General features: G+C 35.3%; 2 protein-coding genes across 6 annotated transcripts in view; one reads left to right on the forward strand and one right to left on the reverse strand.

Annotated features, from left to right (window-relative positions):
- Rbcn-3B (WD repeat-containing protein Rbcn-3B) overlaps window positions 1–27,717 on the reverse strand; it is a 140,718-nt gene that overhangs the window by 43,193 nt on the left and 69,808 nt on the right. The window lies entirely within an intron of this gene.
- Window positions 193–27,619, forward strand: LOC149410623 (uncharacterized). The gene is made up of 4 exons (XM_089648038.1): window positions 193–208; window positions 11,498–11,608; window positions 11,932–14,454; window positions 26,629–27,619. Exons 1-4 carry the CDS (start codon window positions 194–196, stop codon window positions 26,980–26,982), a joined length of 3,003 nt encoding a protein of 1,000 aa, XP_089504164.1. The 5' UTR covers window position 193; the 3' UTR covers window positions 26,983–27,619.

Below are 27,717 nucleotides of genomic sequence, written 5' to 3' on the forward strand. Positions count from 1 at the left end.
CGTTCTATTAAAAATTGAGACAACGGTACAACATTCTAAATGTTAGTAATCTGAATAGTATGTATTGGGGAAAATCCCCAAAGGATAGGAAAGGTGCTCACCTACGATATTTAGTTTAATTTTGTATGACGAAAAAAATCTATAAATACGAGCGAGTTTTTTTTCCCCGGTCAGTTGGCCTTTGCTATTCGCCATGAGTGCCCATGCGGTGAGTAAAACAAGAATAAAATATTACGACCATAAATTTAAAATCAAACAGTTGTTAGCAATGACTTCATGTCTTCTGCAGTCGGTTAAAGTTTACGTGTTTCCCTGATGTAGTGCAAATAATTAATAAATGCAACAAATTTTAAAGAAATAACTATTAAAAAGTATTATTTTCCATTCTCGGAATCAGTCAGTGTTTTGTGTGATACTGCACAAGAGTGTAAACTTCCCAGAGCCAGTGTGACTAGATCTAGGAAAATGTTGTGAGAACGAAGTTAGTGAGAAAAATGTAGGGTAGGGTTGGAGTGGTAGATGGATGCTTTAAGTTGCCAGGTGAAAGAACCCCATTCAGAATGAAAACCTTGCATGAAATAATAATGATTGGATTTCCGAACTCTTTGATATGAAAATATCTGGAGTCGGTGAATTATTTTCCCATTTGATCTCTGGCAAATTGACGTGTTGTTCTTGTATTGTTTTGTATTTATTTTACTTATATAATGCACTTGCATAATGTTGATTGACTAGATGATCATTTGTGGAAAAGTGTGTGGAAGGGTTTAGGTTTTCCTATGGGGAAGATTTAACCCGGACATAAAGTCAGAAAATTTGTATGGCGCCGTTTTCGTGAATGTACGAATGGGTACGTCAATGAACGTGTTTGGTGACCAGATCTGAATAGCCAGGCACCCCCACCTTCCTCTTCCCCATCGTCGTCTCATTTCCACTCCAATCAGCTTCACAACAAAGCTCAATTATTGGGGATTGTTGTTATGGTTTATGCGATAGCGCACAAGCGTTTACACTGCCGGAGCAGTTGTAACTAAGACATCCCCATTTGTGGAAATGTTGGGATGTTGAAGTTAGCGGGGGAGAGAAAAACGGGGAAGAGGGAAGGTGACGAAGTACGTACCTACCTGGCTAGTCAGAACTGGCCACTGATCAAACGTTCAACCATACTTTCGATTTTACTATTTAGTTTTACGATTTCGAGCAGAATTTTCACGCATTCCGATTTTCTACCGATTTATAAAACATTTGAATACATGATGTCATTTTTTTAGGGTAATCTCTTTACTTTTGCCGAGTTGAAAAAGTACTTATATTTAATTCCCTCTTTGCAAAAATATCGCAAAGTATTCTCCGAAAATTGAAAAAACACATCTGGTTCTTTTATTTAAAACGTTACAAAAATCACAGTGTTTCTTTTTTTTTAATTTTTATTTTTATTTGGTACAATATTTTTTACATTTTAAAGTTTTCCAGTAATGTTGGCCTCACTGGGTGGTTTGCCCGTGCTGAGGCCTTCATTTTATAATATGAAAATATAATCTGCATAATACATTTACCTAAAGAGGAAATAATACATTTAAAATATAATCTTTTGTGTTTTTGAGTGATGTGTGTTTATATTGGTTTTGTGTGTTACGTGTAGGTTTTATTTTTATTTTATGCTATGACATTTTGGTAATATTGTCTTTTTTGTTCTTTAATCCATTTTGTAATTTTGTGTGAGAATTTATTTTTATTTTCCTCAATTTTAATTTCAAGTTTTACACTGTTGAAAGCTTTTATAGCATGGTATTGGTAGTGTCTTTGTCCAAAGCTTGAATTTACTGTCGGAGTTTTTATGTTTTCTTTGTACGCTTGTCTAACTGGTCTGTTTGTTATTTTTTTGTCAAAAATGTAGTTTAATAGTGTTTTAACGTTTTATGTTACTTAAACCTCAGAAGACGGATAATATTTTGTAAATATCTCAAAGCCAAATATAGTATTGAAAACTATTTTTTAAATAATTGACAGGCATCTACAATGTCAATGTTTAGTTAGGAATTTTCATGGACAAAGTGAAATGCGTTCAAAACTTCTAAAACCTATCTCTACACACTGTACATTGCAGTGCACATAATGTAGTCATGATTTCACTGAACTGCTATTGTAGTCATACACTTGTCAATAGATTTTCCTCTATTATAAATATGTCAGGCGTTATTGTTATTAAATATTTTAGCTTACGCCTATTAGCTATAATAACATTTTTTTGTAATATTAGCGCGCTCCCTCTAACATTCAAATTTTCATATATCCCTTTCAAAATTTATTTATATATAAATTGTACATTTATTTATAACAATTACAGGTAATATAGCCTAAGACGTTATAATTGTACCATTTATGCAATGTATATGCAATGCCAAAAATCTCGCAAATGCGCTATAGGACACAAAAAATAAATCTATTTTTTTATCTATTGCATTCAAAAAGCACGTAGCTCTCCCCACAGGTGAGTCCATAAATAAATTAGTGCGGCTTGCTCTACTATACACGGTGTCCGGAAACTCGTAGTACAAGCGGGGAACTGGAGAATCTACACCACATGGGGAACCCAAAAAAACATAAAGTTTTTTTTTTGAGCATTTTCAAAAAAAAAAAAAAACCAAAAAAAAATATTTTTCGGCTATTTTAGGGTTAAAGTTTTTTCTGGTGTTTAGGGTTGAATAACAGATGTTTTAACCCTGCAGAGCAGAAATATTTTATGATTACACCGGGTTAAATGAAGGGTGATTTCAAAATAATGCTTCAAATCCGAGTTTCTTCATTTGTTTTACTTTCAAATAGTTTTAATTAGTTGGGTACTTTGATCTTCAGTAATAATTTATAAGAATTTGATTAAAAAAAAAAAAAAAAAAAAAAAAAAAAAATCAACTTCAATCTCGATTTACTCGATAACGAAAGCTCAAATAAAAAAAAATTATACTACAAAATCGACTCCAAATGTGATGTAGATTCACCAGTTTCCCGCTTGTACTACGAGTTTCCGGACACCCTGTATAGAAGATTGTGATGACGTCCTCGAGAGTGAGACTCTGGTACAAAAAAAAATTAATTGGGCCAGTATCTCATTATTAGATAAGTGACCGTTTATTAGATGAAAAAAATATTTAAGCAAAGCAATACCTCTACGTGTCTTTAGGGAGTGGTAATTGGTCATGCCTAATATATAAATCGATGGGTAAAGCCAAGGGTAACGTCCATAGAGCCGCGAGAATAAAAACAAATCAAATCACCTTCTTCTTCTTTTTGAACGCTTACTACGGAGCCTTAAAGATAAGCAACGTATTCCAACGGATTAATCACGCCCCTAAATGAACTGTCTACAAAACGGTTTCATGATATCTCAATACAATGACATTTCAACACACCGTAAAGTCGTCAAAAGCGATGAAAACAACTAACCTTCTAACCACACCTACGTAACCTCATCTAAAATGATTATTGTTTCATTACTTTTCATGACTTTATATCACATTTTAAAAGTGTGTTCAATTGTCATTTTGATTATTTATACGGTCACCCTAAAAAAGGTACGCGTCGAAATGTGCCGGGGTGTATATTCTTGGTATACCTTATATTGTAGGTAATAGACATTAAAATCACTTGACAAACGGAGTTTAGAAACGTTCGATTTCAAGCACAAAACTGGTATTTATTTATTTTGTAAATAATTTTATAAGAAAGCAAAAAAGTTAACCAAGTGAAACTGTCACAGATAATCTTAGCTATAATACTTTTTTTAATTGTTTCCTGTATGCGTTCATACATTTATATTGAAAAAATTTTTTTAGTAGTTTACATTTATATTTTTTATTGAGTAATTTATTTTTTATTTGTATTCTACTCAATCGAAAAGTTAGTAAAACCTTCAATTTACCTAAAGCATATTTTTGGTATTCATAATGTACACCAATTCGTTATAAATATTAATCAAAATAGTGATTTAGCATTAAGCTTCGCCTTAATTGTAACCTAAATGTGAATTTTTGACAAATTTGTTTGTTTCCCATCCAGTCGTCGCCGATTCAATACTCCGCTAGCGACGTCCTCCATCACTGCACAAGCAACATCTTTTGCTTATTATTACCTTTTGACGGCCGGCATAGTCCAGTGGTAACGCATTGGACTGCCATTCCGAAGGTCGCGGGTTCGAACCCGGCGTGCGCAAATAAATTTTATTTGATTAATTTGTGTTATTTCACAATTAATTAATTAAAATAATGTATAGTATATTTGCGGGACGTTCCAGAGTGGAAGATACTACCAGTATCGCCCTGGTGTAAGACCACCATTCAGAATTGAAACGTTGCTCCAAATGGCTTTAGCCGTGTTTAGTGACTAGATCTGAATAGCCAGGTACTTCCCCACCTTCCTCTTTCCCTTCCCCACTTACCTTCAGCCTCACAACATCCCCCAATTGGGGATGCCATAGTCTCACTGGCTCCAGACGGGAGCAGTTGGGACTCTTGTGAGGTATTTCACTATAAAATTTTTTTTTAAAAAATTACCTGTTGAACTCCCCTGAACTTCTTTCGTTAATATGTTTCCATGTACCTAGTCGATCAGTTCGTTTCAAATTACCCTATCATTGCAACAATACAGGATCTAACGCTGAACTCAATTCCATAATGAATCGCCTGCATGTACTTGGAAATAAATATGTTTTGGATGAACCTATAAACATTGCTAGTTTAACCTCATACTAACACTATCTACTTAATTAAAACTGTCTGTCAGCGCTTCTCAGATTGACTATAATCAAATACAGTTTTAAAGTATTAATTTCTTAACACTCATTACATAATATCCGGGATTTATAATATGTTGTATTGTATTTATAATAACCTACTCATTGTACTTTTTTATGTTGATACTACTATTTCTATTGTTCTCTTTTATGTGTTTCATATTTATATATTTTTTTATCTATGTATATTATGTATTCATATGTAAAAAAATTGTTATTCTTTTGTAAAAGCCGCTATAATCGGCGTTAATAAATAAATAAATAAATTACGGAAGTAGGAGGAAATCAGAATACTGTCGGGTTAATCGTTACGCGGGAATGATTGTTTCTCTTAAGAAAAAAAAGAAAGGAAGAAAGTGCATTGTTCGCTGGCGCAGTAACCCAATTTGTATAATTTCCTTTCTAAAATGATAAAGTCATAATGCTTTCAGCACATGTTATTACACACTATTGTTGAATATCAAAATACATTCTTCGCAGCAGTGGCGCAGCAAGGTTTTTGCGATGCGCACGCGGGTTAAGGCGATGCACTACGTAGTAATGCAAAATCATGTGTTTTTGGTTTGAAAATTTGGTCTCCTAGAAATGTTTCTGATGCTTTAATTAAATACTGCGAGTAGAATACATCTTGGCCTTTGAAATGATCGAGTATTTTTTAGATAAGTCTTTTTATAAGCCCAGAAAAAAATAATGTATAAGGCCTATGAAAATTGCTTTAAAGTTCAAAATTTCCTACTTACGAACCCATTTTAGGTTATGATTTTATTGTATAATGTGGCAAATTAAGTTATTTATAAAATGATCGAACAACATTTAAATATTTATGCCTGAACATCCACAAAATAAAATAAAAGGCACTTTTTGGCCATGTTTTTTCTTACATAAATCAAAACAGGCGGATGGTGTTAAACGGGAATTTAAACCTTATCGCCATCTACGTAAGGGTTGTTATTGATAGCGGCTCAATTTAAAATATTACACGACGTAGTGCATCGTCTTAAACGAATGAAAATATGCGATATTAATTCAAATTCAATAAAAGTCAACACTTGATTATAAATATTACAATATATGCATATAACCGGTTAGTAATTGAGTTAAATTGGGTCGGGTTCCCAAACAGGCGTCTTGTATTCAATTCGCCTTGTACTATTGCACAAGCAAAACATTTCGGCCTATGAGAGGAGTGTTTTATTGTCAGTTATTGATTATTCGTAATTCTGGAATGTTTACGTATACATTTGCGAACCGAAACGCGAACCGTATCACGAATTACGGGAAAGGAACGAATAAACTGCAAGCGGCGTGTCGCGCCATTTGCGGTTGCTTTTCTTTCCCATAAGTTGAGGTTCAGTTCGGCAGTTCGGCTCGCGGATGTATACGTAGCATAACCTAACCAGAAAAACTAGCTTTATTTTCGCCTTGAAAAGCTCTACAAAATATTTTCACAAACAATGAGTAACATTAAAAAGGTATGCAAATTTAAAGTTTATTTTTCTGTAACCGTAGGTAAACGGCACATTCCAAAACGGTTCCAACTGGCTACAACGTCATTATGACATTCTAAGACATTTCAAATAATACAGGGTTTTCCAATAAGAGGTGTTATTTTGATATTCAATCGTAAAAGATCAATGATTTCGTTGCTTGTGTGGCACGTAGCGCCGTCTTGTTGAAATTAAACGTTGTCCAGATCAATAACATCCAATTCCGGCCATAAAAAATCATTAATCATCTCTCGATAGCGCAATCCATTCACCATAACTGTTGCTCCAGCCTCATTTTCGAAAAAGTAAGGTCCAATGACTCCGCCGGACCATAAACCGCACCAAACAGTCACACGTTGAGGATAGAGAGGCTTTTCAACAATAACTCTTGGGTTTTCCGAGCCCCAGATGCGACGATTTTGCTTGTTGACGAAGCAACCGAGGTGGAAATGGGCCTCATCACTCAAGATGATTTGCATTTGATTCACTCAAGTGAATTTTAATAATTTCAATGCGTTGTTGAAGCGTGTATCGTTCCATTTTTATTAAATGGCGTAGTTTCTACTTGTCAAATGTCAAAAAATGACAGCTTCAAAAGTAACATCTACCGAAATAGTGGGCTATTCAAAATAACACCTCTTATTGGAAAACCCTGTATATAGTATATTATTGGCGGCACGTTCCAGAGTGGAAGATACCCTCAAAGACGCCCGGGTGTAAGACCACCACTCGAAGTAAAACGTTGCTTGAAATAGCTTTGGCCGTGTTTGATGACCAGATCTGAATAGCCAGGTACATCCCCACCTTCCTCTTCTCCTTCTCCTTTTTCTCACCACTATCTTCAGCCTCACAATACACATCACTCGGGTTAAACCATGGGCTCACTGGCGTGACATCAACGCCGCAGAATTTATTAATGGCATATTTTAAATCGTTATAGGAAATTTATTCTTCAACATAAAAATACCTTCAATACTGTAATTTTTTTCGAGAATAAAAACACAGTGAAACAACCTATATATTACTTTGTTTGTGGTCAAATCTAAGCAAAGTTAGACCATTAATTGTATTTTTTTCTATATTTAAAAAGAATGCTAGTTGAAAAATTATAATAGATTTACAGCACACTTATTTATTTTATCTGATGATTTAAACTTTTATTTCCTTCTCTTTTATAAAAGCGAATGCTTGTTTTTAGAACAGGAGTGAGTATCATGGTGATTACGATATTCTAAAAAAGTCTCTGGATAGTCTGAAATTAAAACAAATCTGTTCCAATTTTTAAAATAACAATTAAAACCTACCTACTTTAACGCTTATGTGAATTTTTCACACAATCAGAGACGATTTTTAAAATGACACTTAAATTCAAAGCAAATTTGAGTAAATTGAAAAAGATTTCACGCATAGACAACCGAAATTGTTATGTTTGATGACTAGCGCCGACCCGTAAAAATAATCACGAGATTTTTGTCTGAATTATAGACATACCAGTTCCAATTTTTACCAGGTATCTTGCCTACTTTTTAGCATGTCTGAATGCTTCACACAATCAATTCCAATTTTGAAAATGACAATTAAATTCAAAACAAATTTGAGAATATTAAATCGTATGACAGACAAAGAAATTAGTTTCTTCGATTTGGTTTTCAAGTAAATATGAACATTTTATAATTTTTTATACAAATTTAGTTAATTTGATCATTTGGTAGGAAAGTAAAAAACCTTAATAATTTTTTTTTTGAAACAAGTACTGATTTATTTTTTTTTACGTTGAATTGTACCTTTTTAACGAGGCATTTATCGTCTTTGCTGATTGTTTCATAGTTCACGTGTTTAAATGGCGTACGGTTAAACATGTTGCGCCACTGCATCGAAACAAGTCGACACCAATTTTAGAATGGAGATGGGCTTATTTTTTTTACTTTTGACTAGAAAGAACGGTAATAAACCGTTTAAAAACATTAAACATATCAAATGCATTGCTAAACATGTTATCACACCATTACTACAACCGTAATAAAATAAAAATCCTTAAATATTAACCGACTTCACCACCGTGACCGCGATCACGGATTCACATCTTACCGTGATGTGACCTACAGGCATCCTATCGTGATGCACATCGACGGATCACATCCCACCGTGATGTGGCCTACATGCATCCCATCGTGATGTACATCAACGGATTCAAATCCCACCGTGATGTGGCCTACATGCATCCCATCGTGATGTACATCAACGGATTCAAATCCCACCGTGATGTGGCCTACATGCATCCCATCGTGATGTACATCAACGGATTCAAATCCCACCGTGATGTGGCCTACATGCATCCCATCGTGATGCACATCAACGGATTCACATCCCACCGTGATGTGGCCTACATGCATCCCATCGTGATGCACATCAACGGATTCACATCCCACCGTGATGTGGCCTACATGCATCCCATCGTGATGTACATCAACGGATTCACATCCCACCGTGATATGGCCTACATGCATCCCATCGTGATGTACATCAACGGATTCACATCCCACCGTGATATGGCCTACAGGCATCCCATCGTGATGTACATCAACGGATTCACATCCCACCGTGATGTGGCCTATAGGCATCCCATCGTTATGCACATAAACGGATTCACATCCCACCGTGATGTGGCCTACATGCATCCCATCGTGATGCACATCAACGGATTCACATCCCACCGTGATGTGGCCTACAGGCATCCCATCGTGATGCACATCAACGGATTCACATCCCACCGTGATGTGGCCTACAGGCATCCCATCGTGATGTACATCAACGGATTCACATCCCACCGTGATGTGGCCTACAGGCATCCCATCGTGATGTACATCAACGGATTCACATCCCACCGTGATGTGGCCTACAGGCATCCCATCGTGATGTACATCAACGGATTCACATCCCACCGTGATGTGGCCTACAGGCATCCCATCGTGATGTACATCAACGGATTCACATCCCACCGTGATGTGGCCTACAGGCATCCCATCGTGATGTACATCAACGGATTCACATCCCACCGTGATGTGGCCTACAGGCATCCCATCGTGATGTACATCAACGGATTCACATCCCACCGTGATGTGGCCTACAGGCATCCCATCGTGATGTACATCAACGGATTCACATCCCACCGTGATGTGGCCTACAGGCATCCCATCGTGATGTACATCAACGGATTCACATCCCACCGTGATGTGGCCTACAGGCATCCCATCGTGATGTACATCAACGGATTCACATCCCACCGTGATGTGGCCTACAGGCATCCCATCGTGATGTACATCAACGGATTCACATCCCACCGTGATGTGGCCTACATGCATCCCATCGTGATGTACATCAACGGATTCACATCCCACCGTGATGTGGCCTACATGCATCCCATCGTGATGTACATCAACGGATTCACATCCCACCGTGATGTGGCCTACATGCATCCCATCGTGATGTATATCAACGGATTCAAATCCCACCGTGATGTGGCCTACATGCATCCCATCGTGATGTACATCAACGGATTCACATCCCACCGTGATGTGGCCTACATGCATCCCATCGTGATGTACATCAACGGATTCACATCCCACCGTGATGTGGCCTACATGCATCCCATCGTGATGTACATCAACGGATTCACATCCCACCGTGATGTGGCCTACATGCATCCCATCGTGATGTACATCAACGGATTCACATCCCACCGTGATGTGGCCTACATGCATCCCATCGTGATGTACATCAACGGATTCACATCCCACCGTGATGTGGCCTACATGCATCCCATCGTGATGTACATCAACGGATTCACATCCCACCGTGATGTGGCCTACATGCATCCCATCGTGATGTACATCAACGGATTCACATCCCACCGTGATGTGGCCTACATGCATCCCATCGTGATGTACATCAACGGATTCACATCCCACCGTGATGTGGCCTACATGCATCCCATCGTGATGTACATCAACGGATTCACATCCCACCGTGATGTGGCCTACATGCATCCCATCGTGATGTACATCAACGGATTCACATCCCACCGTGATGTGGCCTACATGCATCCCATCGTGATGTACATCAACGGATTCACATCCCACCGTGATGTGGCCTACATGCATCCTCCCATCGTGATGTACATCAACGGATTCACATCCCACCGTGATGTGGCCTACATGCATCCCATCGTGATGTACATCAACGGATTCACATCCCACCGTGATGTGGCCTACATGCATCCCATCGTGATGTACATCAACGGATTCACATCCCACCGTGATGTGGCTTACATGCATCCCATCGTGATGCACATCGACTACCATGACGACATCGTCATTCATCGTCGGCTACAACTGTGAGACTACTCTGGCTACTCTGTGTGAACTCTTTAAAAGGAAGCTACAAGCCAAAAATGTGTATATTCTTGGTATACCTTATATTGTAGGTAATATTCATTAAAATCGCTTGACAAACGGAGTCTAGAAACGTTCGATTTCGAGCACAAAACTGGTAATTTAATTTGTAAATAATTTTATAAGAAAGCAAAAAAGTTAATCAAGTGAAACTGTCACAGATAATCTTAACTATAATACTGTATTTTTTAAAGTTGTTTCCTTTACGCGTTCATACATTACTATTGAAAATATTTTTTTTTATAGATTACATTTATATTTTTAATTGAGTAATTTATTTTTATATTTGTATTCTACTCAAGCTAAACGATAGGAAAACCTTCAATTTATCTAAATAATATTTTGTGGTATTGGTAATGTACACCAATTCGTGATAAAGATTAAACAAAATAGTGATTTAACATTAAGCTTCGCCTTAATCTGACTACTCCAATAAAGCCGCTGGTAGGACATCATAACATCATTCATTCTCGTCTTCCTACCACATCCCCAAGTATAAGTAAATTTTTTAGCGAATAAAATAAATTATACATAATATTCCTGAAATACGCAAAACGCGAAAAGTTACATCATCCCAATAAGTTAAATCAAAAGATGGTAAATAGCTATAAAAAAGCTTCGTCTATTTATTTTTAAATAATTAATGTTTATACGTATTTTTATCGTGAGTTTATGGCCAAAGTGATTTTTCAATTATAATTAAAAGCGTTGCGTGACTTCGAAAAGTCTTTGATTGGTTGAGAAAGAAAATATATAAATTAATTTTCCAGGTGATATTCTGCGCCCTCGTTTGCGGGGCGTTCGGAGCACTACTTGACGTAGATCACGCAGGTTCGAGACATGCCACTGGAAGGAAGAGCTTGGAGAATGAACTGAATGAGGTAAGGAAGTTTAACTCTAAATTTAACTCTAACCACGAAGCTGGGGAGGCCTCGTACTATATAATATTTGATACAAAACAAACAATATTAATAATATCTCAATAACAGGTGTAGTCATTGCCACAGGGTAAATACACATATACTATCGCCTAACTATAATCTAAGCCTTAATGACACTATCCGTTTTCCAACGGACCCAAATGATCATTTGATGAACATGGCTACTAATAATCTGTCCACAAATTCTCACTAAAGACGAGTAGTATAAACAAAACTATCAAATTAAAGCATTTAGAAAAATCTAAAGCAGTCTTTGTTTTCAGAAAACTGATACTTTCAAGGAGAAACAAATCGACATTTCTCAACTACAAAAGGATGTGGCGTTCAGGACTCTTCTGAATCAATTCAAAGTGAAGGACATCAGCCCTTCGCTAGGAGATAATGAAAAAGATGGGCAGCAGGGCATCCAGGTGAAAGTGCTGGACTCGGATGACCCTGCCACGGAAGAGTTCATCAGAAAAGTGTTGCGAGAGAACGGACAAACCAAAAAGAAACAAGGAGAACAAAACAAACAACTAAATGTCAAAACAAACTATTTTTCAGAGGGTTCAGAAACCATCGACGGTGAAGGGACAACTGCAGAAATCGATCACAAGGAGGAACCAGTCTTCATTAAGTTTATAAACATCGAAAACGAAGACTCTGAACAAGATATTATTGAAAAAATTTTGAAATCACAGAAACCGGAGTCTTTCTACGAAGAGCAAGACTTTTTAAAGCTGGAAGGGGATGATAGTCCATGGGCATCTCTGCTTAAAAATAGTATAAACATTACGCACAACTTGAGAGATCCCACCAACCAAATATCGGAATTTTCATCAGACATCATTAAAAGTGCTCCGAAATTAGTTTCATCTAAATCTAGTGCCACGCCTGTTCCTTCAAAATTTGGTGTTACAATTTCTTCTTCTAAATCAGGTATAACAGGTAGGAAAGTGTTTGAACATAATATGAACAAGTTTAAAATATTGGAGGAGGGACCCTGTCAGATGAGTACGCCGAGCCTACAGGAGGTTGAAAGCGCGATTTCAATCATGACTCTTAGTCCAAATGAAAAACCAAAAGCTAAAGTTGTTTTGGATATAATAAAAACTATTAATTCTAAATCAAATGAAGATAGAAGACGCGAAAATACTGGAGCGAAATCTTCAGCAGATACTTACGAATCTGGAGATAAAGTGGTAGACAATTATATTCTATCAAGTGATAAATCTTCATCAATAGACATTAGAGGGGGAAAAATCGTGGAACATAAAGATGGATTCGTAGTGGCTGATAGTAATGGATCAGAGCAAGATGTGAGAGTGCATGTGCTTTACTTAGGCGAACCAGAAACAGAGGCGTTCATTCAATCGGTTTTACAAATGGACGAATCAGAAGTAATGAAAAACACCAAATTCACAATACTGAAGGATTCAAAAGACCTTAAAAAGGATTGGCAATTAGAAGTCATAGATAATGAAAGGCTGAAGAAACTAATAAAATATGAACAGCCTATAGAAAGCTCGGACGTAGCACGCGATTGGTTTAATTTTGAGAATATCACAAAAACAACCGTACAAATTCTAAAACCTCAAAACGGTAAACAAATAAAACAATATGGAACACAGCCATCAGAAAACAGTAACATTACACTTTTACAGGAGGGGAAATTACAGAAAGGAAAATCTAATAGTGTAGTCAGTCCATCGATAAACCAAGTTTCAGAAAATCTGGAAAAATCTTTAAATGAGAAATTCCAAGAAACAAAATTAGTGAACAGTAGACCAGCGGCAGGAAACCCAGTAAAAGTAAATCAAAAAGATAATTTCAAGAAAGTTATAATTGGTGTCAAAAAAATTGATACGATTGAGGCCGCGGGTTCGATTAACAGAGAAGAGCAAATAAACTTAAATACAATAAAGAAGAATGCCAAACCTCTGGAAGAAATTGATTATAAAGAAAGTGTTCTACGGCCGCCAAAAAATGTAATAAAAGATACAGATGAATCGTCATATGAAATGGATCAATGGCTAGAAAATACCAGTCAGCACGGAACAGACTCCTTTTCAAATGAATATTTCACCACGCCACAATACCAAGAAGAAACATTAGCTACAACAGAACCCCAAGATAATGGTATAAACAGTGATGGCATACATAAGGCACTATTCTTCAAAACGAACTACTCAACAAAACCCAGTTACGAGGGAGCAGATGAACCAGAAATAGCCGAGGAAAATCAAGATATGTTCACAGCTGAAACATCCGGATTTCCAGAAACCGTTTATGTTTTGAAAGCTGAAAAAGATAAGGATGAAGATTTGACGGCTAGAAAGACAAAGGAAGATGCTTTGAAAACTGAACAAGACGAAGAAGTTGGGGAGAAAGCTAAAAAAATAAAGGAAGATGTCGTAAAAGCCCAAAAAAATAAGGAAGATACTGTACAAGCCCAACATGATAAGGAAGTTGCTGCTAAAGAACAAAAAGATAAGGAAGCTGCTGTGAAATCCCAAAAAGATAAAGAAGCTATTGTGAAGGCTCAAAAAATTAAGGAAGATTCTGTAACAGCACAAATATATAGAAATTATGATTTGGGAGCTAAAACAGCAAAAGAGAGGGCTACTAAAGATCAAAAATCTTATGGCAATATGATGAAAGAATTGGGAGTGACAGTGATAGACCAAGATGAAGAGAATGAAGAAAAATTGATAGAAGCAGCCATGGATTTCGATCAGAAACACACGATTGAAAAAAGATGGGATACAAATGACAAGCTCGACCAAGTCGCACGGACAAAGACACAGGTGAGTTTCCACTTATAACATTGGATGATTGATTTAACGTCTACCTTGCATGATAATACGAACAATACTTGCCCAACGGACATTTCTTAAAGGATAAATGGACGGCTTCGTAAATCTCACTTAGGAAAGGTGTATTTTGCTTTGTTCATATATACGTAAATACTCAGCTTCTTACAGTAAAAGTATGCCCACACAATAATCAGTTATTGTTTGCTCATCTACATTACAAGCACAGAATACTTATGTTGGAAAGTCGTTCCCTTGGAACAGCAATTTTCTAACTGACATTACGACCAAAATTAACATTTTTTTTCTCTCTTTAAAATCCTGTCTAAAATATGTCAAAATTCTTTGTAAGTTCCTGGATAATTATACAACAAAGTTCTATTTAAAATACTACATTTATTTTTTAGCACAACGAGGTTCTATTCGTAATTTAAAAGCAAATCAGTACTGTTAAAAAAACTCCACTTATATTTTTAGAACAAAATGTTCAATTTGCAAATTTTACGGGCAAAGATAATATGTATTGGAGCAACATAGTTCCATTTGCATTCCTAAAAAAGTTAATATGCAGAAAGTATTGTAATTGAAAGGTTTTATAACATTCTGTGCAAAAAAGTAATTAAATTAATCAGATAGAGCCCCGTTGTTCTGAGTTTAGATGATTTAAGTGATTTTCAAAACAAGTTTCTATCTGTTTTTTATATCTCAGTTGATTGGCTAAATGCCAAATGTTTTTTGCTTAAAATGTTCTTAAACAATAAAAGATCAACATCAATTACAATAGGTTCTGCATTTATTGTTATTTTATTCGAGATTCACATTTTGAACCTCAAAATCTGAGTATCATAACAACGGCAGTTGTTGTTGAACAATTCATAATATTTCAAGTTCTGTGAAAGTTATATTCAAGTTCTGTTATTATTTCATCATGGGCAGGTTGCTCTTCACAGTACTTGGATGATAACAGAACTTTAATATAACTTTTAAAGAACTTGAATTTTGTGAAATAACCCGTCCTGAGACTCGCAGAATCCTTCCACTCGTGAAAACGGGTCTATAACAATAGCTTCGTCCGGTATGACGAATATATCCCAACCAAATGCAAAAAAGCCGTAACTGAAATTACTCCGGAAGGATCGGCCCCGTACAGTAATTCCCGTAATTGACTATGTAACATTTTTCTATGACAAAACCATAACTTTCCAAAATCACCAAATTATAATAATTGACCACAATCAATGATAGAACGGGTTACCCTATTGACCGTTATACCAATTAATCAAACGGATAACACACTCGTTTCCGAAGTATTCGGTAATCGCTTCCGTAAAAACGATAGAACGTTTTATAACACATATTAATTTTTTCATGCGTTTTTGTAAAATTTACAAAAACAAACAAACCTATAAACCAAAAAAGCTCAGATATGTCTCAAACGATAGGTCTGAGCTTTCTTTTCCAAACTCTGTAAATACGTAACTAGTTTTTTTTCAGTCATTCAATGCGTCAACATTAGTGACAAACATTGAGTGACATCCTTCGAGTGACACATATTGACTAACAAACATTGCGTGACAAACACTGAGTGACAAAAATTAGTGACAAACATGGACATTGAAATTTGATGAATTGTTCAAATTCTTTGAAACAACCCATCCATAGATGTAAAATTTAGACGCCCTTTGTCAAAACAAGTAGATGCCTATGCAGGTGATCACTGTAATCAATGATATTGGGATGAGTTGTATGTTTGTGTAGCGCCATTTTTGTGAAAAATAATCTCAAGGGTGATGTATTAGGACTGTTGGCGCCTTGATAATTCAGCGCCCGGAGTGGACTGCTCCAATTGCCTACGGCCGGCCCTGTTGGTAATAGAAGCATCGTCTGACAGAACGTGTCAGACGATGAAGTCGTATTACATCAAAGGAATTCGAGAAAAATAACCAAAACTACGAGTTCTATAGAAATGAAATTTTTGCGTAGAAAAAGAAACGTTATTTTTATGAATTTTGATTTTGAGGGCAGCGAACGCGGAGTTCAAAAATTGCTCCCGTCTTTTGAATACAGAACAAAAAGTCGACGTGATCCTAATTTTAATATACAATGTATAGGTACTAATCTACGAGTTTTCAGTAATGACGTTTCTCAAATACACCTATTTGAATTTCACTTTGTTTGCGGGAATGAATGCAAATCTTGGAAGCGAAAATCAACCCGCTTCCCGACATCCGATCGAGCTGAAACTCGGCATATACATACGTTGTTGATGACAATGCATTCTACAGGGTTTCCAATAAGAGGTGTTATTTTGATATTCAAAGAAAAATGCCATTTTTTAATATAAATGATCGAATGTTTATTTCATTATAAAGAGGAAGATATGCCGTTAATAGTGAAAAATAACATCAGTCAAATGACCACCACGACCACGCCTACAGGACCATATCCTTTTCATGAAATTTTCCATAACCAAATCGCAAAGTGGCTGCCTTATGTCCTCGATAGCCTCACGAATTCCATCTTTAAGGTCTTGAATCGACACTGGGCTGTTGGCGTAGACCTTCTCTCTCACGTGGCCCCAAAGGAAGAAGTCGCAAGGTGTAATCACAAGATTTCGGTGGCCAATTGTGATCACCTCTTCGAGAGATAACACTACTGTCCGGAAACTTTTCCGGTAAAAGATCAATGGTTTCGTTGCTCGTGTGGCACGTGGCGCTATCTTGTTGAAAGTAAACGTTGTCCAGATCAATACCATCCAATTCCGGCCATAAAAAATCATTAATTCTTAATTAATATTCAAAATAACACCTCGAAATTGGATGACATTACAGCAGTTAATATACGAATCAAATATCGGTTCCCCGGCATTTGACGAGGTTGGTATTGCGGTTAACTCCAGTCCCTGGGAAGGAAGGTCAGACAAACCAAGTTTAATACATTATAAATAAAATAAATATAGTAAAAAAATGTTTTTAACAGGTTGATTTAAAAAAATATATATTCACTCCATACAAGAGGTCCCGGGGGAAGTGCGGAAGGACTTTTTGAGGAAATAAAGTAGTGCAGTTGGGTCTTGAGTAGGGTCAGGTTGTAGGAGGGAGTAAACACAGATGTCAGCAAATCATTCCACATCCGAGCTCTTGAAAATAAAAACGAGACGTAAAAGCGACCGGTTCGTATATTGCATTGAATTCTCAACTGCGTAAAAATGTTGGGCGCTATGGCAACACCGAGTAACGGCACTTTGACTAAAAATTTGTATATTCTTGAATACCTTATATTGTAATAGGAATTAAAATCGCTTGACAAACGGAGTCTAGAAACGTTCGATTTCAAGCACAAAACTGGTTTTCATTTATTTTGTAAATAATTTTATAAGAAAGCAAAAAAATTAATCAAGTGAAACTGTCACAGATAATCTTAGATAAAATACTGTTTTTTTTTTTAAAGTTGTTTATTTTATGCTTTTATATTTCTATTGAAAATTTTTTTTTTAGTACTTTACATTTATATTTTTTAGTGAGTATTTTTTTATTCATTTGTATTCTACTCAAGCGAAACGATAGGAAAATCTTCAATTTATCTAGAGCATATTTTTTGGTATTCATAATGTAGGTACACCAATTCGTTATGAAGATTAATCAGAATAGTGATTCAGCATTAAGCTTCGCCTTAATGGTCAACTATTATCAACTGTTTGAAATCGTAGAAATTAGTAGAAAGGACGTACCTACAGCTACCACAAAACAGTTATACATATATATATTTTTTCAATGGAAATTTCAATGGAATTAACTTTTTTGCTTTCTTACAAAATTATTTACAAAATAAATAAAAACCAGTTCGTGCTTGAAATCCAACGTTTTAAGACTCCGTTTGTCAAGCGATTTTAATGTCTATTACCTAAAATATAAGGTATACCAAGAATATACACATTTTTGGCTTGTAGCTTCCTCTTAAAGGCAAACTAACACATCGCGCGGGTTTACGTTAACCTATAAAATAAACCAAAACAAACATATAATTAATTATACATAAATACTCCAGGATAATGTCACGGCCACCAACACTAGCATGAAGTTAACTGCTTACTTTATAGTAGTTATTTTAATATTAACGTGCTCATCGTTATACCAAATTCGCGATATTCAAGTTGACATCTAAATTGATATACTTGCCATAATATTATTCAATTCAATTCAGTTTATTTGTTTTAAAAGCATTACAAAATTGTTAATTTTAATGCGTTTTTAAAATACATTTGGTAATAAGAATTCTTACACTAAGGCGATGCCATACGTAGTAATGCAAAATCATGTGTTTTTGGTTTGTAAATTTGGTCGCCTAGAAATGTTTCAGATGCTTTAATTAGATACTGCGAGTAGATACATCTTGACCTTTGAAATAATCGAGCATTTTTTTGATAAGTCTTTTTATAAGCCCAGAAAAAAATAGTGTATAAGGCCTATGAAAACTGCTTTAAAGTTCAAAATCTCCTACTTACGAACCCATTTTCGGTTATGATTTTATTGTATAATGTGGCAAATTAAGCTATTTATAAAATTATCGAAAAAAAAAATATTTATGCCTGAACATCCACAAAATAAAATAAAAGGCACCTTTTGGCCATGTTTTTTTCTTGCATAAATCAAAACAGGCGGATGGTGTTAAACGGGAATTTAAACCTTATCGCCATCTACGTAAGGTTTGTTATTGATAGCGGCTCAATTTAAAATATTACACGACGTAGTGCATCGCCTTAATATAAACAGTGTGTATATCAACTATACCAGTAATAATAGAGCTTGCCTTCTAAAGGCAGCTTCCTTGGTGCTAAAAATGTCGATATCCGAATTGATTCTGTTCAACAAGATTGCTCTATCCACAGGCATGACCATTGGCAAGTTAGTCTTGCAGGCCGGGAGTTGTCGGTGACGTAGATAACCATCGGGAACATAGAAATGAATGCTCTCCATGATGACTGAGTTTTAAAATCATCCACGAATCAGTCTGAAGAAATGTGTAGCAATGCGCACATCCCTCCTGACCCGTAGATAGTTCATTCCGAGCATACAAAAAAACACAGTAGGATAGAGCCACGGGTTAGCCATACTCCCTCATGTAGAGAAATCTCAAGAATTTCTTCTCAACTCTCTCCAACATGAGAGAATACTTTACCTGGTGTGGACTCCAAATTACTGACCCACTTTCCTTACTAAGAAATTAAATAAAACTATAAGAACCCGGTTATCTCTAAAATTCCTTGCAGTTCGTAGAACAAAGCCCAGAATTCTCAGTGAAGTGCTACATGCCGTCTCAATATGAGCATGAAATGTCATCATACTATCAAACATGATTCCAAGATCCTTCATTGTCGAGACACGTTTTAAGCTTCGGGCGTCCATTGTATACCGGTAATACCAGGTATGACTGGCTCTAGTGAATGACAAAATTAAACATTTAGAAATATTAAACTCAACATCCGATTTATTTTACTCCAGTCAACAACTCTATCAGTATCTGATTGGAGTTGATTGCAGCCTTCTAAAGTTAAAGTATTTCTAAGAAAAGTTTTAGGTCATCAGCAAACTCTGGGCATCATGTCTACGAGCTGGAGGCAAACTACGTGACCATATTTTGGGAAACAGGCGTACATTGACTACCGAAGAGCGCACATTGAATTAATCAGAACCAGAGCAGTCAATTATGGGACATTTCTGCGCAGGATCTGAATGTTCGTTTTTAAACGAACCGCCTGGAGTAGCGACTCTAAAATTGAGTGAGGTCGGTAAATTACAACACATTTGTAAAAGTGTCCAACTAAATAGTGTAGCAAAATATTCAATTTTGGAAACAAGCCAGAACTTTTGTTTACCTGTTTTTGGATTTGTGGTTTTTTAGCCAGCAATTGTTAAAAGGACTATTAATTTTTGTAAGCAGATTTTATTTTATTTTCGGCTGAAAATCTAGTTTCGAACGGTCATAATTAAAACATAATTCTTTAGCATCCTATTTCATATAATAATAACACCAACATTATGTGTTACACATTATTAACTAGGGCGAAGCATGCCAGCAAAGCTAGTAATATTCCTAGATTACATATAAACATAGAAAAATCAAATAAAACAATTTGAACAAATTGTGATCAGCAGAAAAGCACAACTGTTATGTTGTTATTCTTGTCAGCTGAACATAAATTTTTCAAAAGTTGAAACGAACCTAGAATCGACCTAGTATAACGTGGCCTTTTGAAATGTCTAAAAACAAAATGGCACCGATTGTTTTTTCATTTGAATTGATTGAATCAAACTTAATGAATCACGCCCGGATCTAGAGTCAAACATTGCTACCAATAAATCACAGAGGTTAACGACTATTTATTGAGGGAAAGGGCGGAAAACTCGTCAATGAAACCAAGCAACAATTTAAAATGAGTCATAATTCAATCGGACTCAATCGTTTTTTAAACAAAAACAAAAATTGCAACACATTTTTTTGCAAAATTGCCTTGCCATATATTCCTACGATAAAAAATGTAGAGAATGTGTTTCATTTAAATAGTATAGGTGTCGTGTCGCAACCAGAGTTGACACGAACACAGTATTCGAACAGATGCGTTGTTTGCATACGGCATGTTCAAAGCATTATATTCGACATCACGAATGAAAATTCCAGTGAAATTGAATAAAAGTAATTTTTAATAAAAAAACACTGTAAAACTTGTTGCCTCTTCTAAAAACAGTAAGTAAGCGGAAGCAAGAAAAGATGATGTCCCATAGAAAAACTGAGGAATAGAACACAGGGAATCTAGTTTTATTTAAACGAAAAAATTCAAACATTTTCTGCATCGCAATAGAAAAATCATCACGTACTAGAGAACCCGACTTGCCACGCGCGAACTTGAATTTTTATGACATAATTATTTGTACACAATTGAAATTACTTGTGTCCGTTTACTTTCGAATATGGGCGCTTCCGTCTTTGGTAGATCACGTAGAAAATACGAAATTCGTAATAATTTAAAAGTGATACATTACACGGAAGTATAATAACTATAGAAAAATACAAATGTAATAGGGAGGTATTTTCTATCAACCGCATTCACGTAGATACGGTGATACGTTAAATACGTGGACTCAAGGGTAAACAAAGCCTTTCAATGACCTATAAACGGCACTACATACTATCAAGCAAATTCTTGCAAAATCTAAACTATAAATCGCATTTCCACTATCTTTTTTTACTGTAAATTTTTACTCTTTATTAATTTCAAAACTGGTATTCCCATAAATGATATCAATTGTGTAAAATTACGAATTAAACTGAATTTATCGAAATTATCTGAAAGGCGAAAAATATTCGATGTCCTTTAGATTTGACTGCCCTGACCCTTGTTGTCAGTTGTCACTACGTGTACCTCCGACACATAGGAGATGAATTATATTATTTCACAAAAATAAATTCGTGTTCAATTATCTTGAACACATAGGTTTGGCGATGAACTTAGAGATGTCGCTAATAATAAAAGTAATAATTTTTATTTACTCGTGTATAAATTTCAAGGGATCTTTAAAGTTAGTGTGATGATAACTTAACAAATATACTGTATTTTAGGTTTCATTTTTTATTTATGTCGTAATGTTGTTTTCAATTTAATTTATAACAGTTACGTAAAAGCCCGATATGACTCAAATTATGTAAAATTAAGAAAACGCAATCATGTGAAGTATCAAGTCGAATTACTTTGACCACCTCACGGTAAAAATATACAGGGTGTCTGGGGGTAAAATGCAATAACTTCGGGAGGTTATTTTACATGATGATGTACGTTGATGCTCTAACTTCGGGAGTTGATTCTACATGATGGTAGAAGAAAAAGTATAAACAACTTTTTTTTAAATTCTACATTTTCTCCGTACAAAAATATTTTTCCATATAATTTAATGATGAAATTTGAAAAAAATTATCATGTGAATTCACTTAGCGGTTAGTGCACTTTATACCTGAACACCTTGTACGAAGTATGCGGTCGAAGATGGTAGCAGATATAGCCAGTCAAGGTCCACAAAAACCAATAATAAATTTGAGAGGCAATGTGTATTTTATTAACTGTTTTACATTTCCGCATTTAGTATTAGAAGCAGTGAGGAAATAGAAAAATGTTAATTTTATTGAATTGCGGACTAGTTTAATTTCCAATTTAAAAACAAACAAAACGTTGAATGAAATGCATCACAAATACCTGTGTCGGGATTATACTAGTAGTTCTGTGAACGGACTTGGCGTATAAACAAAAATAAAACGATGAATGAAATGCGTCACAAATATCCTGTGTCGGGATTATACTAGTAGTTCTGAGAACAGACTTGGCGTAAAAAATGTTTCTATTTTAGTTTTTTTACGACTTGATTACAAAACGCCGATTTTTTTCTACTTTCTATAAATATACTACGCATGTATTTTATATGTAAACCTTCCGAAAGAAATTCTCTAAATTATAGTTAAAATCTTATCAAAATCCATTTCGTAGTTTAGAAGAACCAAGCGCACAAACAGACACGGATAGCGAATTGTTTTATACTATTTAGAGATATGGCTCCTACAATCCAGCTTGAATGCATCAATTGATGCAGATTTTATGGTTTCATTATTTAATAAATCAATTTCCTCAGAAATTATGACATTTGTAAGTAGGTACAAATATCTCATAAACTACAGACAAATATTTTATGTAACAATTTCAAATAAGGAATTATACAATTTGTCCAAAGAAACGTAAATCGACGTCAATAGTTCATTTTTAAATCTTTCTTGCGGCAGGTAGGTACCATAATATTGAAAAAATTCGAGTAAAAAAATTCAAATAAACGCGACGATTTAAAAAAAAACTTACTTTGCTGCACCACTAAAACGGCCACCGTTTTACAACGGAACGTACAAACAAATTTTCAGATAGACGAAATGCCAAATGGTTGTGTTTAAAAAGGACTTCGCTGCGCTCAGTCAATAATCTTACTTAGTTGATAATAAACTGACCTAGAATACGACAAGACGCCATATTAATTTTAATTTTTTTAATCTATTCAACAAAAAAAGTTTTTCATTTGGGTGAAATAGGGTAGTAACTTACAATAAGAAAAGAATGTGATATCCATATGTAATGAAAATATTTTCAGTTTTAAGGTTTGATCATATTGTTTTCTTAAAAATAGAATTGATGCGTTTCGAACCCACTTCATTCAAATAGAGATATTCATTTCCGTACCGATGGATGACACATGAATAGCCATCCCATATTATAAAAATGTTATAAATACAGGGTTTTCCAATAAGAGGTGTTATTTTGATATTCAATCGTAAAAGATCAATGGTTTCGTTGCTTTTGTGGCACGTAGCGCCGTCTTGTTGAAAGTAAACGTTGTCCAGATCAATACCATCCAATTTCGGCCATAAAAAATCATTGATCATCTCTCGATAGCGCAATCCATTCACCGTAACTGTTGCTCCAGCCTCATTTTCGAAAAAGTAAGGTCCAATGACTCCGCCGGACCATAAACCGCACCAAACAGTCACACGTTGAGGATAGAGAGGCTTTTCAACAATAACTCTTGGGTTTTCCGAGCCCCAGATGCGACAATTTCGCTTGTTGACGTAGCCACCGAGGTGGAAATGGGCCTCATCACTCAAGATGATTTGCATTTGATTCACTCAAGTGAATTTTAATAATTTCAATGCGTTGTTGAAGCGTGTATCGTTCCATTTTTATTAATTGCGTAGTTTCTACTTGTCAAATGTCAAAAAATGACAGCTTCAAAAGTAACATCTACCGAAATAGCGGGCTATTCAAAATAACACCTCTTATTGGAAAACCTGTATAACATAATTTAGCAAATATCACGCAATGAGAATAAAATATAATTTAAAAGATATTCACAATTTTCAAGAAACATGAGACTGACAAATATCGTGCTTTTGAGACAAGGTTCTATGTGATATTTCGTCTAAAATACTAAAAAAAAACAGCAGATAGACGCGTTCCTAAAAATGATTTAAAAAATAAATTGTGACAGTAGCACACAAGTGTCCCATCTATCTGGAGTCAGTGAGATGATGGCATCCCCAATTGAGGTATGTTGAGGCTGAAGGGTGTAGGGAAGGGATTAAGTTGGGGAAGATGAAGCCGGGGAAGTACCTGATTAATCATAGCTGGTCATCAAACACAGCTAAAGCCATTTCAAGCAGCATTGCGATTCTGAATAGTGGTATTTAATAGAGCAATAATAAGAGTATAAATTTACTTCATATACATATATTGACATTTTGATACAATTTATTACACAATAAATATATATATATATATATATATATACAGGGTGTCCCGAAACTCGTAGTACAAGCGGGGAAACTGGTGAATCTACATTTGGAGTCGATTTTGTAGTAATTTTTTTTTGATTTGAGCTTTCGTTATCGAGTAAATCGAGTTAGAAGTTATTTTTTTTTTTTAATCAAATTCTTATAAATTATTACTGAAGATCAAAGTACCCAACTAATTAAAACTATTTGAAAGTAAAACAAATGAAGAAACTCGGATTTGAAGCATTATTTTGAAATCACCCTTTATTTAATCCGGTGTAATCATAAAATATTTCTGCTCTGCAGGGTTAAAACATCTGTTGTTCAACCCTAAACACCAGGAAAAACTTTAACCCTAAAATAGCCGAAAAATATTTTTTTTTGTTTTTTTTTTTTTTTTTGTGAAAATGCTCAAATCAAAAAACTTTATGTTTATTTGGGTTCCCCATGTGGTGTAGATTCTCCAGTTTCCCGCTTGTACTACGAGTTTCCGGACACCGTGTATATATATTTTTTTAAAATATTTTTATTTATTTTATACATAGACATATGAATATTAGTAGACCTGCCCTAAGTGATTAAAAGCGTATTATCCCCACTCCCCATACCGGTTCCATTGGAGCCGGCTGTGCTCGCGTATGGCCTCAAGTGAAATTTGAAAACGTGACGTCATAATTCTTGTGCGAACTATGGTCGAGGCATCATCGGTTCATTTTACGTAATAACACGACAAAATGTTGACTTGTGCTATGAAAACTTGTAAAAATAGATGTGAAAAAGAGAATAAACCCAATTGTCGTATTACATTCCATATATAAGCATTATTTTATTTTATTTTAAGCATATTCACATCGTATAATATAGATCAGTTGTAGAAACATAATATACTATCACATCGAGAAACGTCTGGACGCGAAACACAAAGCTGGTTGGTTGCTGGGAAGTAAATTATGAACATTTATAAAAGTGTCTTTACTAAATACTTAAACGAAATATTCGACTCTGAAAATAGAACCGAATTTTTTTGCCGAATTTGGACTTCGCAAATTTGTTCATAACGTGGCGAGTAATTTGCGCTCCCATGTAAAAATGTCTATTCATTCAAAAGCAGATTTTACTTTTAAGAAGTAAATGGTGATATTATAATGCGAGATGCCTATTTACTGTCAGATTGATTTATTGACGAATCACAGTCAGCTTCACCCCCTTCGTTCTTCAACAGTTGATTTTACCCCTCGCCATTATCTTCTCGTCTATTAATTCCTATGTCTGTGATTTTATAACATACAGTATAATTATTTAAATTTACACATCACATATGTTTACCTTTACAAGAGTCTAACACTCGTGTGTTAGACTCTTAAATATATGTATATATATATATATATAGATATATATTTAAATATGTATATGTATATAAATATATGTATATATATTAATTGTGTAATAAAATATAAAATATTTTTTTAAATGCGCAACCCGCCATCTCCGAATCCGTAGCCGAGGATCTTAACCGCTCGACCACAGAGATCGTTGAAATATCGGTAACTATGCTGAATTTAGTAAATGTGAACTCTATTTGTTCGTTACCGACATTATCAATAAAAGTTTTATCCACGTGCTCATGCCTATGGGGCCAGATAATCAAATTTCCCCTCCTATCCAACAATCACGTTAGTCAGAAAACGGCAACTATGTTTAGTGAATGATGTACATTTTTCATATTTTATTGACTATTTAACGTATTTGTTTGATGGTTTTATTAATGAACAGAAAGGTGCTTTAAAGCGTTTAAATTTTTTTTCACTTCAGGTCGACCGGCGGACGCGCAGAAGAGTGCGCGCACTTCCCAATGACGGGCGTCAAAATCCAAACTACCTTGAAGGCGGCAGACGTCAAAAATCTAACTATCCAAATCCAGACTACCGATTCGAAGGACCAAATAGGCCAAGGAACCGCCAGTCAATCAGCGACGCCGATAGCAACGGACTAATCGCCTGGATGCGATATTACCGCCATCCAATAGAAGCGCACAGATTTGACTATCAGTCGATCGTGAGGCAGACACGTGACTACGGGGAACCAATCTCGTTCAATCCAGCGTACTTCAGACCGAACCACGGTTATGGCTTCAATGAATGGGGAGGTTTGGGAGTGGCTCCTTAAATGAAGAACTATGAAAAGTGATATACAGTCTGACATTTAATAGTAGACAAAAATTAAGGACGCTGCGATAATTTAACTCTTTGTGTGCCGATATATATTATTATTATATAAGTTATTTACGTATTTCATCTTTGAGGATGCTGTGTGGGGAATACTAACGAGAGATCCGTCGTAAGCTATTGACCATTCATAGATCGAATTATTTTATTCAACAAAAATAGTTACGATTCAGAAAGAACATATGTTCTTCGATTTTGTCGGGTGTTTAAATGAAAACATTCAATATATTGGTATTTTCTCTGTCTTTCATTTTCCTACAAGACATGTTAGAAGGAGGACAAGAATTATGAAAATGTGATACGTTATTTCACATGCTTTGATAGTAATTTTATGCAATAAGGAAGTTGAGTGAAAAATATTTTGACTTATAAAAAATATGTTCATGTAGATCAAAAAATATCGATTCTAAATATATAAATATATTTCTATATTATTATTCTTAGAATTAGTTAAACGTTCTTGAAAAAGCATTCAATAGCAATAGACTGTATACGCTCCACGATTGGTCGAAAGAATTCTGTCGTCACATGTGTCGTGACTTGTACGTACAACGGAACACCTATGGTGCATCTCTTTCTATTACATGAGAGATGGTCGATTTAGATGAGAGAGGTGTATAGGCCAAAGGTTTATTTGGGTTTGTCAAATATATGTACGTATTTGTTATTATTATTA

Source organism: Hesperophylax consimilis, chromosome 27 (assembly GCF_061612785.1).
Source record: "Hesperophylax consimilis isolate HC1 chromosome 27, BYU_Hcon_1.0, whole genome shotgun sequence".
NCBI classification, from domain to species: domain Eukaryota; kingdom Metazoa; phylum Arthropoda; class Insecta; order Trichoptera; family Limnephilidae; genus Hesperophylax; species Hesperophylax consimilis.

Excerpts from the sequence above, each read along its gene's own strand:
- LOC149410623 (XM_089648038.1), top strand. Across the intron at positions 11,609-11,931 it reads TGGAGAATGAACTGAATGAG|AAAACTGATACTTTCAAGGA; the intron begins GTAAGGAAGTTT and ends CTTTGTTTTCAG. Across the intron at positions 14,455-26,628 it reads TCGCACGGACAAAGACACAG|GTCGACCGGCGGACGCGCAG; the intron begins GTGAGTTTCCAC and ends TTTTCACTTCAG.